Here is a 14,677-nt window from a genome sequence, read left to right as displayed (position 1 = left end):
ATATTTTTCAGTGAATGAGAATGTATTGATTTTTGTACTAACTTTTCAGCTAACACTATCTGTTTTTCTTACTTTGACACGAGATCTGGATGATTAACTTGTGTCCTCTCTCTTTCTCTGCTGTCTTCAATAGAGCATGCATCATTTTGAACGTGAATTTTCGGAAAAGTAAGCTCATGCTGATTTATCTCTTTAAAGATGCTCTGTTTCTGTATGGGAAAGTTGAATGCAAATCTTAAACTTGCTTAGTATTGGGAGGGAATAGAAGAAAAAGATCGGAACATTCTTATGGATTATTTTAATGAAATACAGCATCTTTAAAAACTATCACTAAAATGATTTTCTTTGTTTGCATCCCATTCTCAGCAATTTTTTAATGCTATTTGCACAATTACTGTCACTTTAAATTCATAATTAAGTTTTTGTTTCAATTCAGGCATCAAGTTTACAGCATCTGATTTACTTCCTATTCCTTTTAACACACTCTCTTAACAAAAATGTCCCTGTAAAAAAACCCTTGGTAAGTTCTTGTTTGAGTGTTTTATTCTTATAACTGTGTAAATGAGTAAATGTGTGTTTGCAGGCAACTCCTTCCAACATATGTATTGGAAAGGGCTAGTGATAATTGAGCACTTGTCTGAAATATTTTTCCTGGTAAATATGGGAAAATACTTCATTGTTGGGCAGAACAATTTTATCAGTAGATGTAGCTGTGTGCAAGTACACTGGAGTCAACTAAGATTTCCTTTGCACCACTCGTCCAGAAGGGAAGGACAGTGTGACTAATTGAAATGAATGGATTTGAAGGATTTTCAGAATCACACTCTTCATTAACAGGTTCAATATGTAATGGTCATAGCTAGTCAGATACCATCTTAAAACCTGCGTGTTTTTGTGTTTTAAGGCAGAGATAGGGTGTAAGATCTCATAAGAGTTTCTTTCAACTGTGTGATGTTGTAAATATTTCAAGAATATTTAGTCCTGAGGAACTTAATGCACTTCCAGGAAGAAAGGTGGCCTCTCCCTCTACTTCCCTCTCCTTTATGACACAATTCTAAAATAACCAGACCAAAATTCGAAGGTAACACATGGAAACTTGGCCTAATAATTCCTATATAGTGGCTTTTTACCTTTGTCAAATGTGTACCACCTTTTGCTGAATATATTACTATTTGTATTCCACAGAGTCCTTGCCGCTGATCTCATGATCATTCCCTGTTGTGTCTTGTACAACTACTTGCGTAACCTCTTTGATCTCATCTTGCTGTTCCAGCTAAAAATCTTGTCTTTGTTCTCTACAACTCTTGTATCTCTTTCATAGAATCGTTTAGGTTGGAAAAGACCTCTAAGAGCATCTGGTCCAACCTTTAACCAAGGCCATCTCCTTTGTGACGAGCTGTTCTTGGCTCTTTCACAGCTGTTAATCTGATCCCAAGTTTGATGCTAGCGTTGGGACGCCAGTTCTTTGTGTTCAACGTCGAAATTGATTACTTTAACTGTTCTTGGTCTTGTTCTTCCTATGGCAAATTGTCAAGTTTTGCTTTGCTGTGCTATGCTGTCAGTCTGTATACAGAGACATGAGAACCAGGACACTAGCCTAGGGGATGATTTTCCAGTGTTTCTAAAAACAAATTGACTTACATCTTTGGCTACTGTAAAAACACAGGTTTGGATATTTAGATGACCTCGAGGCATCAATATGCAATTTGCTATTTCGGTTCATGCTAACATTGTGCAATGTTCTGATTACTTAAGAGAGTAGTTGATCCACATGCAGCGGGCATGTTAAATTGTTCCAGTTGATCTCTGGTATTTCTACTAAGACTTGAATATTACTTCTGAAAGGGAGGAGTGTGAAAACAAGAGCCCGATAGACTTCCCTTTTCTTGTCACAGAGAAGGGTTTTCATGCCAATGAGAATTTCTTCTGTGAGTCTGAAGTGCTGTAATCGTAGCGTGTATTAATGTTCATTGGCAAAATAGAATGCTTTGTGTAAATACTCGTTATTTTGCGCTTGGTACCATATGGTAAAAGTCTCTCTTAAAGACTGGTACAAATTGAAAATGAAGGAGCTTTGAGTTATGACTTTCATCTAATACAACTACTTTATTACAGCAGCTTCTTTTTTTTACTATTGCCTGTTAGTCTGAGAGCAAGCATTAGTGAGAAACTGAGAGGGAAGCAGAGCCCAGAGAGCATCTTGACACCTTTTTTTGCTTTCTGCGGCTGAGCTTTATCTTTTTGAGTACTTCTTGAATCCATGTCACACAATTTCCATTAACTTCTTGGTATTTATTTACTTCATAGCAAGCATTCCTACTTCAGAAACCATAATCTCTTCTCTGGCCTCAGGTTGTTTGCTCTTTTGTCCGAAAGTATCATAGTTCTTGCGGCTTACTGGCATATTCCTCTTTGCAGGTTAGTTACCAAAACCAGGTGTTGGGCTATAGATGTCATTTGTCTCTCTAGCCATATTTTGGAGTAACTCATGAACTAGACAATGGAGTTAAAGTTCATCATTCAGTAATCCTAAAATCTTAAGCCGTATGCCCCTCCTCATTCCAGAATATAGGAGAAGACAGGCCCATCATTCCCATACAGCTTGGGATGTGCTGCAAATGCCACCTTCACGTGGTTGTCTTGTGGAACACCACAGGGTCACCTCTGGCCTTTGCTCTTACTCCTGCCGTTTATCTTTGATTACTTGTGTAGAAATTACGGTGTAATGTGCAGCAGCTGAGTTGCACAAGAGCAGGGGGTTCAGGAGAGCAGCTTGGGGCAAGTCAGGCCATCTGCTTGGATCTGAGCTGCCAGGGTCCTCACTGATGGGTTAGATGCCTGCATGCAGAGCTCTGGTCTCTGGCTTCCCAGCCCTCTCCCTGCAAGTTGTCAGGCCACGGAGCTTGAAGCACGATGAGACAACACGAGAGGGATGTGACTGGGGTCAAAAGCAAGGGCCAGACTGCAAGGTGGGGGTACAGGCAGAAGGCAAGTGGTGTGAGTGGCAGATTGTTGTGATTCATTTGGCCTCTGAAACAAGCATTTGCTTGTTTCTCCATGGTTGGATGGTCTGACAGTGAAAGTGTAAAACATTTTCATAAAACCTCTATCTGCAGTTAGTCATCTAAAAAATAAATATAACCTGACCAATCGTCACAAATACTACAGCAGTGTGGTCCACGTGTGTAACGTTAGTCATGTAAATATGAAGTTAGTAAGATTTGCTCCCAGTATTTGGTACTGTTTGTGACCCAAAGAGCAAACTGCTTCACTGGGGACATACAATAGAAGCTGAGCCTGGGGAGCCCTGTTAATTATCTCTGTTTCCCTCAGTGCGAGATCACATTTGAGTCATGTTTTGCATCCTTGAGTACTGAGGCACTTCAGGCTTCTTTTCAGAGGTGTCTCAGGTGAGACGACTCACCTGCAGATAGAGGGATTTGATCACTTTGGCATTTTTCACCCGTTCTGTTCTTCACACTGCACTTGCTTTCAAGGGATGATGTGACTAGTGCAGGACTGACCTAGTCTGGCTACACAGCCACAGCACTCTGCGGCAGGACCTCCTTGGCATACTCAAACGACATTTTCTCTCCTCAACTCAACAGGAGCATCGTCAACACCCCCAGCACCGCCACCGCCGCCCCTGCCACCAGCAGCTCCTCCTCCAAGTACAGAGGTGCCAATGCAGCCGAGCCCTCAGCCCGCCGTCAGTGCAAGCCGAGGAGCTTTACTCAGCTCCATTCAAAACTTTCAGAAAGGAACTCTGAAGAAAACACAGACGTGTGACTACAGTGCTCCCAGGATCAGCTGAGGCTACCGGTTACAGCAGGATTGAATTCCCCTTCCCCTTCCTGTGCTGTCTCGGAACAAGGCCCGTCTGCGTGGCGACATTCACCAGCATAGAGCGGCTAACCACACTAACTCCGTTTTACCCCTCTTTCAGCTTTCCTTGAGCAGCAGCACTACACTGTGGATTGCGTTGCCATGCTAAGTACTCCCTTCTTTATTTGGTTTTAAGAACTTTTTTCTCTAGCTACACTATCAGGGCTGTATAGCTGAATAAAAATTTGAAAATAGGAACGTCCACGATCCAGGTGAATTAAAGCATTTTTTTTCTAGTTCTGTTTCCCCACTTTTCTTTTCAAATTACAGGAATCTAGTTTTAGTCTGCTGTAAGATTTTTCAGTACTATTCATGTAACTGTAACTCATCTAACTCTTGCTGCATTGAATCAACAGGTTTTGTTTTAGGTAATCCAAAAAAATAAAACGCACCAAACCAACCTTTAAAGTGTACTGCACAGGTGAGGGAACTGGAGAATTAAATCTTATTCCCACCCTATTTGTTGGTGGAGTAAAAAATGCTGTCTCAAATTTGTTTAAATAGACATCCTACCTGCAACTCTAAAGGAAACTTTTTTTAAGTAAGGAAACAGTTGAAATGGGAGTTAATAGGGCACCGGGATATTATTCATGATTTACTTAAATGGGACTTCAAGTTAATTTTACAGCGTAAACTTTATTGAAAGATCCTTTTTGATTTGACTAAAACCTTAAATTGCACTTTAAAGGATTATAGATAATCCATTTTTTAAATTCAGATACATCAGTGTTTGTTACTATGCAGAGAATGTCTGTACAAAGTTTCATGTAACCTGTGATATTCAGTCATTTTTATTAAAATGTTAATGGAATTCCTCCTGCAGTGTGGTGGTGGATGTATTCTGATAGAATTCTGCTTGCAAGCCAGACTTCTAAGAGCCTAATAGCACTTCTGCTACCAGGAAATACCCTGAGAGGTATTCCTGGCTTGTAACTGAAATAGGACCTAAGCTCTTCCGTCTGCTTAAGAGAGGTAAGTATCTCCTCTCCAACAGTTCAGTGGAAAGGCAGCTTTTCCTGACTATAGAGAGCAAGCCATGCTGCAGACTGCTACAGGCAATGCTTACGCTCTTACCAGGACAGTAACAGGAGCTGCTGACCAAAACCTACCTGTCAGGAATAGCCCCTTAGCTAAACCCCGGTACGTGGTTGCAGCTTAAGCAGTTTAAAGCTACCACAACTCTTTCCCAGCTCTTCAGATACAATCTGTGCAACTACTACTTTTGAATAAATAGTTTATTACCCAACTCTGAATAAAATACCTTTTTTCCCCCCATGTAAGAACTATTGTTTGAGCATTCCATTGTTAGTCCCTCTGGCAAGTTTTAAAAAAAAAAACTACATAAAAGCAAAAAAATATGAGCAAGTGTTTTATCGCTGTACGTGACAGCTAGTAAAGAATAAATAGATAGTATTTCCCCTTGCATACCGAAGAGGATCAGGATCTTTATTTAAGCTTGTGTGCAGAAGCTTTTCTGTGTGATGAAAGAATACTTTTCGAACTAAGCACATTAGCTATCTCTTAACCCATACCACAGGCCACTTTGTACAGATAGTTGCACTTGCTGAAAGCAAGGCTTTGCTCAACTCCAGTTTGATTCTTCACCATCAATAAGCCTTGCAAATAGCTCCTAGAGAGCTGTGCAGCGTTCCAGGACTAAATTCAGGGCAAATTCCCCTTTTACTACCTTTTTGCACTCATCCACCATCACAGTCAGTTAAACACAGGTAGTCTGATAATTACAAGCCAAGCAGAAATTCAAGTGTTTTTTTTCTTCCCTATGAATTTTGAATACATGGAGAGATCCTAACCCACCTGTACAGCTGAAGTACAGAAGTGCACGCTGACTAACAGACAAGCATTACCACATTGTTGCTTATATCAAGTGTGGCTTAGAAGGTAACCCTGTTACACGTAGCCATATAAATATTCTGGGAGATCACTGTACTTTACCGTACAAAAGAATGTAGCTATACAACAAAGTTATGCATACAACTTGCCTTACACCATTAATGCTTTTTAAAGCAGGACTTTAAAACATGTATTTACAACTCAGATATTCAAAGTTTTCTTCACTGCAAATATTATATCCTTCACTTGAGGTATGCAGTTATCTTCTAAAATTTTTGCGTAAGGCATAGGAACGTCTGCACCGGTAACACGCACAGCTGGAGCATCCAAGTAGTTAAAGGCAGATCCTGAAACAGAAGACAGGTGTCAGGTTGCTGCACACTATGGTTTTCTGTTAATTCAGTGTTTAAGTCTTAATATACTTTCAACAGTTTTCTTCCCGTAGTTCCAGAGATAGCTGTTCCTGCTTGTTCATCAGCATGCACTACGGTTTAGACAAAAAGTTGCCATCCTGCTTCTCACAGTCAGGCTCCTAGGGTAAGGTTTACACCAGAAAGCCAGCTGAATTGACCATATGAACATCATTAGAGCAAGACAGCAACACTTGAGCTCCGACTAAGTTTCTCTTCATCTGGCTTTATCACAAAGTCATCAGAATTTAGACAAGGAAATGAGATCAACTTGCATATTGCAAATCTCAGTACCTTCCATGATCCTGGCACAGATTTCTGCTCCTACTCCAAACTGTGGCCAACCTCCTTCTACAGTTACAAGGTGGTTTGTCTTTATAACGCTGGCTTCCACCGTTTCGATATCCATTGGTCTAATGGTGCGCAGATTTACCACCTGAAAAAGGCACTGAGTGAGTTTTGCTATGATCTAAGCATGTCATTTACTACTGTTTGGGTACGCTGTCCTCTAGCACTTTGATCTATTCTGACTTTGAGGATAAGACCTAAAGTTATTAATTTCATTAACTTTATCCTAACAGACTCTGCAGAACAGTTTTGGTGGCGCCTGGAAAGTGTCAGGCAGATGAGTCTTGCTATAAATAGATACAACCACGCTGATAGGGAACATCATTGTTCTGCTTATATAGAGAGGCCAATCTGAACATCTTTAGTAGTTCTGCCTTAATTTTGTGCTGAAAACATCAAATGCAGAAACATGTAACACGCATGCTTGGCTTGTTGACTGCTAAGGCACTTAAAATATAATAAGCGTGTAGTTTATAAACTGACATTTTGCAGAGCCTGAACAAGGACACTGCTTGCCTTTTTGTCATAGTACAAGGAAAGGGAGAAGCAACAGAAACCCCACACACCTCACATTCTACACCTTCTTTGGCCAGTACAGCAGCTGCTTCCAAACAGTGTCCAACAGGTCTTGAGTGTGACACTAATGTAACGTGAGTTCCTAGAAAAGGGTGTTAAAAAAGCAAATAAAGACTTCAAGCTTTTCTCTAAGCCCTAGATTCTTTTCAAGGTAGCATTAGTATTCTCTTGTATATTTAAGTCCCTTTCATTTAATTAAAATGTTAAGTGTTCCACACCCATGCTTAGCATGGAGAGTGGTAGTAGGACTACGTGAAGACACAAACTTTATCTTTTAATTCAGAGATCAGATATTTAATAGCTTCTATATTTTCCCTTTTGAGCATTTGTATCATTCAGTGGTAAATTATGAACAAAGAGGCTGAAATGCTACAGCGATCTTATTCATTTTTGAAAAAAAAAAAAAAAAAACAAACTAAAGGTGAAGAAAAAAAGTTTCCTTGCACATGACCTACACTATCCCTGTAGTAAAGAACAAATCTTTTAGAAAGGTGCTGCTTGAAATGAGATACAGGGAATCAGGTAATTTTTCTTTATACAGGGAACAGCACAATTAAGTATACTGTGGTACAAAGAGCATTGATATTTGAAACACTTTCCTGCGTCCCATGACAGGAGTCTTTCTCAATAGCTGAATTTTAAAAACAAACAAACAACAGTCCCCAGGCAGTTCACTTAGTAAAGATACATAGACCATGTTCTTGGCTTACCTTCCCTTTCTATTTTGGCTTTTCCAATTGGAACAACAAAATCCTTTGACTGTGCCTGTTCAGACATTTCAAAGGGAACACCATACAGCAATTCGTTTTCCAGCATCACAACTAGAACAAAACATAATTGGATTAACTCGTACTTCTACAAGAAGAGGACTGTGCTTATGAGGAACTGTATTGCAGCAGACTGGCTCAAGATACTAACTCTGTCCAGGCAACAAAGACTTCAGTACATTTGCAGAAACAATAATAATAATAACAACAACATCAACAGTCTAGTCATTGCTACTGAATCATTTTTAAAACTGTCTAAAGTTTATCTTAAACATGATAAGGTATCTAGCTTTTGGTACATGACAGTCTTTACACAAGATTTAAAGAGCTTTGTATGTTTCTTCCTTAAAAAACAAACAACAAAAACTGACAAAATATGAGTTGGGAAGCATATGCTGATAAAGGTTACTGACTTACAAAGCCTTTGTTTTTAAAAAGGTAGACTGTAAAATTTGAGCCTGTACACTCAGCTCCACAAACTAGATCAAAGAAAATGGGAAAGGTCATGACGAAGAACTATTTCCGTAGAATTTCTAGTTTCAGAAATGTTTTAAATTTTGCACACGTACTTGTGAGAAATAAAAACAAAAGTTACCCCGCTTTTGGTTAATGAGATTCTGAATTTATCATCTGAAAAGTGTATATAATCAGACACTATATGTAGGAACTCCTCCTGACTCATCTCCCTCATTTTTAACTCCTTTACGATAGGTCCATAAAGGCATCTTCTAAGCTTTCAGATTGGTACCAAACTAATATTAAAGATAGAAGTGGCAACAGCACAAAATCAGAGGCTACTGCTAGCAAGCCAAATGACCACTAGTATCAGCATCAATAGACCTGAGGTGCTTTTAGGTTGAAAAAGATATATATACATATTTTTTTTTTCAAAATGAGGCAGAATGACTGCTAGATACCACCGTGATCTGCGTTCACCTGGATTATCATCCCGGATTGCCGCTTTCAGCAGGCCTTTGGCATCTTCTGAGCTCCAAGGACTAACAACTTTGAGTCCCGGGCAGTGCCCGTACCACGCCGCGAAGCACTGCGAGTGCTGGGCAGCCACGCCAGCGGACGCCCCGTTGGGGCCCCGGAAGACGATGGGCACGGGGATGGACCCCGCGGACATGTAGCACGTCTTGGCAGCCGAGTTGATGACCTGATCGATTGCTTGCATGGAGAAGTTGAACGTCATGAACTCGCACACCGGTCTCAACCCTGCCTATTGAAGTCAGATGAGAGGTTGGTAAGTTAGCAAAAAGCGGTTTATTTTACGGAGTAATTAAGAAGGAATGTGAGTTTACAGACCATGGCGGCGCCGACGGCGATTCCCGTGAAGCCCATCTGCAAAGAAACAAACGGCGGGTAAGCACGGGGGGCACTGAGCCGACCTCCTAGGCGTGAAACGGGCGAAGCCGTACCTCGGATATGGGGGTGTCGATGATCCTCTTGTCCCCGTACTTCTTCCACAGCCCCCTGGAGATCTGCGGGGCAGCAAAGCGCCGTCAGCCCCCGCGGCTGGGCCCCCACCCCCGGCCCCGGCCCGGTAACGGCGGCCGCTCACCTTGTAGGCACCGTCGTACTGGGCCACCTCCTCCCCGAGCAGGAAAACGCGCTCGTCCCGCTCCAGCTCCTCGTCCAGCGCCTGGTTCAGCGCGTCCCTCACCGTCACCTGCGGGGCGGCACCGACCGGGGGGGCGCCGCGCTCGTACCGCTCCCGGAGCACCGGGACAACCCCCCCCCCCCCCCAGCCCTTCCCCGGGGCTCCCCCTCGGGAGGACGCCGCCCCTTACCTGTATGGCGGCGGCGGCGGAGAGGCGGAGGCCGCGGCGGGGCTGCTGCAGCAGCAGGCGCCGTGCGGCGGGGCCGTGCTGCGGGAGGCGGCAGCCGAGGGGCGCCAGGAGCCGCAGCGCCCGGCCCGCCGCCATCTTGGCCGTGTCCTCTGCGGGGCGGCGGGAGCAGCGCGGCCCCGCGCCCAGCTCTCGCGAGACCTCCCCTCGCAGGGACGCCGGGCGGAGGGAGGCGGCGCCCCGCCCTCACCCGACCGGAGGGGGCGGAGAAAGGGGCGGGGCTTGAGGAAGCCACGCCCCCTCCCTCCCGCCGCCCCGGTCCGCTCCCCCCCGCCCCCGCCCCGCCGCCGCCGCCGCCGCCGGGCCCTGCGCGGAGCCGGGAGCTGCGCCCGTGAGTGCGGGACGGGGCCGGGCCGCGCCGCGGAGCCTTTGGGGGGACCGGGGGGCGCGGGGCTGAGCGCCCCGGGCCGGGGCCGGTGCCCGGTTCGGGCGGGGATGCGGCGGGTGCCCGCTCCGGCCGGGGCAGCCCCGGGGGAGCGGGGGGCTGGGGAGAACGGGGGGTGCCGGGGGGGCTCCGGCAGCCCCTCGGGGGGCAGCCCCGGGCCGCTGGGGGCTGCAGGCGGAGCGCGGCGCTCCCGGCACCGGCTGTGCTGAATCACGGCCCCCGGGGGGGTGCAGCCGCCGTGCGCTGCCCCGGTGCAGCCCCGCACCCCCCCCGGTGCGCAGCGCCCCCGGCCCCGGGGCGTCCCCGCGGGGCCAGGCCGGCGGGAGGGGGGTCCCCGGGGGGTCGCGGGGCGGGACCGGGACCGGGACCTACCCGGGGTCCCGGGGGGCTCACGGTGGGGCCATTGGGGGGGCAGCGGTGGTGAAGGCTGAGCGCTGACCTGAGGAGCTCAAGGCTGAGCGAGGCTGCACTAAACCACGGCAGTCACCGTGCCTTGGCGTGGGGAGGGTGAGGGATGCTCCCCCGGTGAAGGCGGCCGCTGTGTTAGCAGAAGTCTTGCAACCGCTGGCTTCACAACCCGCTGCCTCCGTGCCCCGGGCAGCTCCGTGCTGTATCATCGCGCCTCTGCGCTGCCGCCTGCTCCCCGGCCGTGCAGGGCTGGGGGGGACGGGCACTGCTGGCTCCAGCCCAGTTTTTGGTAGTTCAGGTGGGTCGCTGATAGCGATTTACGGTAAAAACTTGCCTTCAGGTTTGAAGAGGGGCTCAGGAATAGAGGGGTTGTCCACTGACAGCGTAGCCGTGCTGGGAGCAGGAGTTGTGTTTTCTCATCTTTGGGGATCCAAATGTCAGGGGCTAGGAGCTCAGCAAGTGGGCGAGTAGCTCGAAATACCACGTGTATTTATCTGTATAAATGCAGTGCTAGCTTTGTACAGTTCCTGTCAACTTAATGTTGATCCTGAAACCTGCAATACCAACTGAGGTTAAGCACTTTGTGTAGACATTGAATAGTTTGTGTTGTAATTTTGCTACCAAACTGTCCATTAAAGACCAATGCTCCAAGCAAATCCTTCAGTTCATATCTTGGAGAAAACTAGCTGAAAAGCATTCAGGACAGTTCAAGTGGCACATGCCTCTCGACTTTTAACTGCTAGGTACGTTTCTCCTCCTTGGTGTAGCTGTGTATGATGGTACAAACGCTACGACTTTCTCCAGGTGCAGCGTGTAGCCTGTGGCCATGACCAAGTGTGGTTGGTGTCCGTGGTCCCAGCAGTGAAAACGCTTCCCAGTGCTGCTGGCATTCCCCGGGTCCGTCCCGGACGTGTGCGTGTCGGTTCGCAGATGCAGACGTTCAGCTGCCTCTCATTTGCTTTCTCTGAATCTCTGCTTGCAAAATGGTTGCACGTTAGTAGCTCTGTTCCTGGGAGAAGCCCTGCTGAAGTTAATGGGACTACCTGTTGCAGTAATGTTGCTAGTAAATAGCCTTGTAATCCTCTGAGTCATAAAATATTAAATAAGAGTGAGCGTTTTATGAATGCAGGTATCCAATTTGGTGCATGTACTATAAAACGATGACTTGGGTGCTTTTCTTCGAAGGTACTTGCCTCTCATTGCTAATTTCTAGCTCTGGATGTGCTTGGTGCAGGGCTATGACAGCCCCGATGACCCTGGTAACGCTGCATGTCTTCTCCCCCCTCGCAGAAAAAGCTTGATGAAAGCACGGCTGTAGGTTGACACGATCGATGCGCTCCTGCTCTCACCAAAGAGCGATGCCCTTAAACGGTGTCAGCAGTTTGTCCGGCTGAGGTTCATCCCACACGGGTATTCCTGGCGGTTATTAAAGGCAGGTTGTCCTGGGCTGCATCCATGTGTCGCCTGCTTGTTGCGGTGGGGATGGTTTCTCTGCCTGGTTTCTGCCTGGTGGCTGTGTGCTGTGTGACCCGGACCAGCGCTGGCTGGGGGCCGCCGGTCCTGGGGTGGAGATGGAGTGAGCGTCTGCCCGCCCACACCCGTGCATCGCCACGTTTCGTTCAGGAGGAATTTGGAGCATTGTTGAAAGGCAAATTGTGAATTCCCCACCCTCGTTGTGATGTGGTTTGCTTGTCCTTATCTCAGGTGGTACCCGAACAGCGCTATTTTTGCCTGTGAAGTTGTCTGGAAATGCAGAGCTCCCCGGCTGGTGTGGGGAGCAGCGGGTAGCTGTGGTCACGTTCAGGCATTTTAGGATGGCCTCCTTGTGTCATCGTTTGTGCTGCGCGTTTTGCTCCACGGTGAGCTTTGCCAGGTGGGTCTGTGCGTGCCTGGCGATTCTTGATCCTTACAGAAAGGTCGGTGAGACTTCTCATTGCCACTTCTGTGTTGAGGGCTGGGTTTGTTTCAGCTAATTGCTCTCGTAACTTACTTACTGTGGTGCTACGTAGCAATACTGTGATCAAAGATCAGTTCATGATCAGAAAGTTGCCGTCATACAGGCAATTGAATCTGTTTCTCTTTCACTGAACAGTCATTGATGGGAAAAAAAAAGTCTTGATTCATCTGTACTTGGGACTCTGTGAAGTTCCTGGATGGCTGAATTATTTCATCTTCAAGTGAGTGTTTTTCTTGAAAATGAGATACCTAGGCTGGTCTCTCCTACGATTTTAATGCATCTGCACGCTATACTGATGTACATGACCAGGGGAACAGCTATAAGTACGCGTTCCTTAAAGGAGGGGAAAAAACCCCAAACCAGAAACTGGAATGTGAAGGGTCTGGTCTATTGATAAAAGCTAATGAGCTGTACTCGAGTGACAATTCAAAATAGAGAAAACCTGAACGACTTCAAAAAAATAATTACAGACATTGGCAAAAGAGCTCGCATTCCAGGTTTATCTACTGGTGGGGGTGTGTGATTTAGTATACTTTCTTGAGGCATGCTCCATCGCTAATTTGTAAAAATAGGATCCTGGTATGACTCGTTCTGTACCTTAATTCCTTAGTCTTCTGTTGTCTGACCTCATGATTTTCATGCAGTGGTTTTGTGTTTTCTTCTCTTGATATACCTCAGGTGTAGCTGAGGCTGTGCCCGTGCTGCTGCCCCCCAGGCCTGGCCTGTGGAGACCGCTGCGGGCAGGGCAGCGGAGCCCAGAGCAGGTCGCGCCGCGTTGTTCTGTGGAGGATGGCAGAACTTGCCTCGTTTTCTAGGAGTGAGAAGGGCAACGGTTGGGAATTAACCGTGAACCGTTCATTTTTTGAGAATGTAGGGCCCTGTCTCAGCTAAATCCTCCAGCTGCTTTTAGCTGTGTCCGTGCGCTGAAGTTTGCTGGTACCGGGGATGGGAGCAGAAGCCTTGGTAGCTGTGTTGTCTTTAAGATGTAGAAATAAACAAAACTGCGAAGCTGCACCCTACTTAAAACAGGCTGACCTAAATTTTCAGCAGTTCTAGCAGAGACGCAGATTCTGGGTAGGGAATTTAGGCTTACTGACAGCTGGCTTCTCTACCGGGGTGTCCCTTGGTGTGGTCAGCAGGCCACCTTTGGAAAGCCTCTGCTGGTGCCTGGGCTCATTCGTGGCCCCTGCCTCGAGCTGCAGGAGCCGGGCTGTGGATTTTTCTTGCCGTTCTTCTGTGGAGAGAGTCCCCTTGTTATGCAAGTCAGCGGTTCAGCATCTTCTGGGAAGTTACAGCGTGAACCACTTCTCAAATTACTTTCGTTGGAGCGTAGTTAAAAGGATGTTTGATGTCCTCTTGCTTGTCCCTAAAGAGATTTCTTTCGAGAGCGTGTGTCTGTGCAGTCCATTCGTGCGCTTTCTTTGTAGATTAATGTTCTTGCTATCAATTGCAGTTCTCCACTATTGAATTATTAATTCTGCAGTGAGAATTTTTTTTCTTGCTGTTCATTCTTTCACGCTTGATTTATTCTTCTGCACAGTTTGAAACTGGAGCACGGGAATTTTGACTGGCGTTCATGGATCACGTGCATGACCCCAACGGCAAATAAGCAAACATTTTTAATTGGGAAAAGGACACTTGTCTTTCAAAGTGCTCAGTTTTCCAGGTGAAAAGTAGTCCGTTTGTAAATGTAAATTATCCTCAGAGGCACGTTGCGTGGTGTTTAACAAATCTGGGATGGTCAGAACAGCCAGCAGAGTGGCTCTCCGTGTGCTCTGGAGGCAGTCCTGTGGTAGCGTGGAGGGAGACGCAGGGAAAAGCTCGTTTGCAGATTCTGCTTCTAATGTGGCTTTGTAGCTGAATGCTCTCCTGGCAGAGAGCCTGCCTTTGATTAGAAAGCATTCCCCTTGGTTGTTCTTGTAGATACTTAGTCTGCCATGTTTTGTTGTTTGTTTTGTGTTTTTGTGTGTGCTTTCTCCTGCAGGGAGATAATAGGAGGTGAGCTGCATATCCTTTCGACAACCTTCTGTTAAACTTGGAGTACCACGGCTCAAGCAATTGAACAGATGGATAATGGAGACTGGGGATATATGGTAAGCGATCCCGTGTAGATGTGTGTGCTGAGCTGCACGACTGGGCTTTCAAGATCTTGAGGTAGGAATCCTTGCAGATCTGTCTTGTGTAGATCCAGAGTTTCAGTTATGTGAGAAGAAGAACTGCGTGTTAGAGGATCTAACTGG

The 14,677-nt window shown here is 46.3% G+C and overlaps 3 protein-coding genes across 14 annotated transcripts in view; 2 read left to right on the top strand and 1 right to left on the bottom strand.

Moving 5' to 3' along the window:
* The window catches only part of PXK (PX domain containing serine/threonine kinase like), a 37,582-nt gene extending 32,889 nt beyond the window's left edge, over window positions 1-4,693 (top strand). For 4 of the 10 annotated variants that reach the window (XM_080606784.1, XM_080606781.1, XM_080606783.1 and 1 more), the window contains one exon: window positions 3,609-4,693. In XM_080606784.1, coding sequence (XP_080462910.1) covers window positions 3,609-3,814 — 206 coding nt within the window. In that variant the 3' untranslated portion in view covers window positions 3,815-4,693. Of the gene's footprint in view, window positions 1-133; window positions 169-436; window positions 521-3,608 lie in introns of those variants that run through there. The other 6 variants (XM_080606787.1, XM_080606786.1, XM_080606790.1 and 3 more) reach the window with 4 other exon arrangements.
* PDHB (pyruvate dehydrogenase E1 subunit beta) lies at window positions 4,502-9,859 on the bottom strand. The gene is made up of 9 exons (XM_080606796.1): window positions 9,631-9,859; window positions 9,402-9,509; window positions 9,259-9,321; window positions 9,146-9,181; window positions 8,774-9,059; window positions 7,781-7,891; window positions 7,061-7,152; window positions 6,441-6,582; window positions 4,502-6,083 (listed from the first exon to the last, which is right to left on the bottom strand). The coding sequence occupies exons 1-9, from the start codon at window positions 9,763-9,765 to the stop codon at window positions 5,938-5,940; spliced, it is 1,119 nt and encodes a 372-aa protein (XP_080462922.1). The 5' UTR covers window positions 9,766-9,859; the 3' UTR covers window positions 4,502-5,937.
* Window positions 9,086-14,677, top strand: part of KCTD6 (potassium channel tetramerization domain containing 6) — a 9,779-nt gene continuing 4,187 nt past the window's right edge. The window contains exons 1-2 of one of the 3 annotated variants that reach the window (XM_080606802.1): window positions 9,086-9,202; window positions 14,422-14,530. In XM_080606802.1, the coding sequence (XP_080462928.1) occupies window positions 14,504-14,530 (27 nt within the window). In that variant the 5' untranslated portion in view covers window positions 9,086-9,202; window positions 14,422-14,503. Of the gene's footprint in view, window positions 9,203-9,900; window positions 10,019-10,303; window positions 14,104-14,421; window positions 14,531-14,677 lie in introns of those variants that run through there. The other 2 variants (XM_080606801.1, XM_080606803.1) reach the window with 2 other exon arrangements.

This window comes from Anser brachyrhynchus, assembly GCF_964034855.1.
Source record: "Anser brachyrhynchus genome assembly, chromosome: 10".
In the NCBI taxonomy this organism is placed as follows: domain Eukaryota; kingdom Metazoa; phylum Chordata; class Aves; order Anseriformes; family Anatidae; genus Anser; species Anser brachyrhynchus.
This window is presented reverse-complemented; position numbering and strand designations above follow the sequence as displayed.

Excerpts from the sequence above, each read along its gene's own strand:
- PDHB (XM_080606796.1), bottom strand. The coding sequence starts at position 9,765 with ATGGCGGCGGGCCGGGCGCTGCGGCTCCTGGCGCCCCTCGGCTGCCGC. Across the intron at positions 7,153-7,780 it reads AGCCAAAATAGAAAGGGAAG|GAACTCACGTTACATTAGTG; the intron begins GTAAGCCAAGAA and ends ACCCTTTTCTAG. Across the intron at positions 6,583-7,060 it reads AAGAAGGTGTAGAATGTGAG|GTGGTAAATCTGCGCACCAT; the intron begins GTGTGTGGGGTT and ends TGCCTTTTTCAG.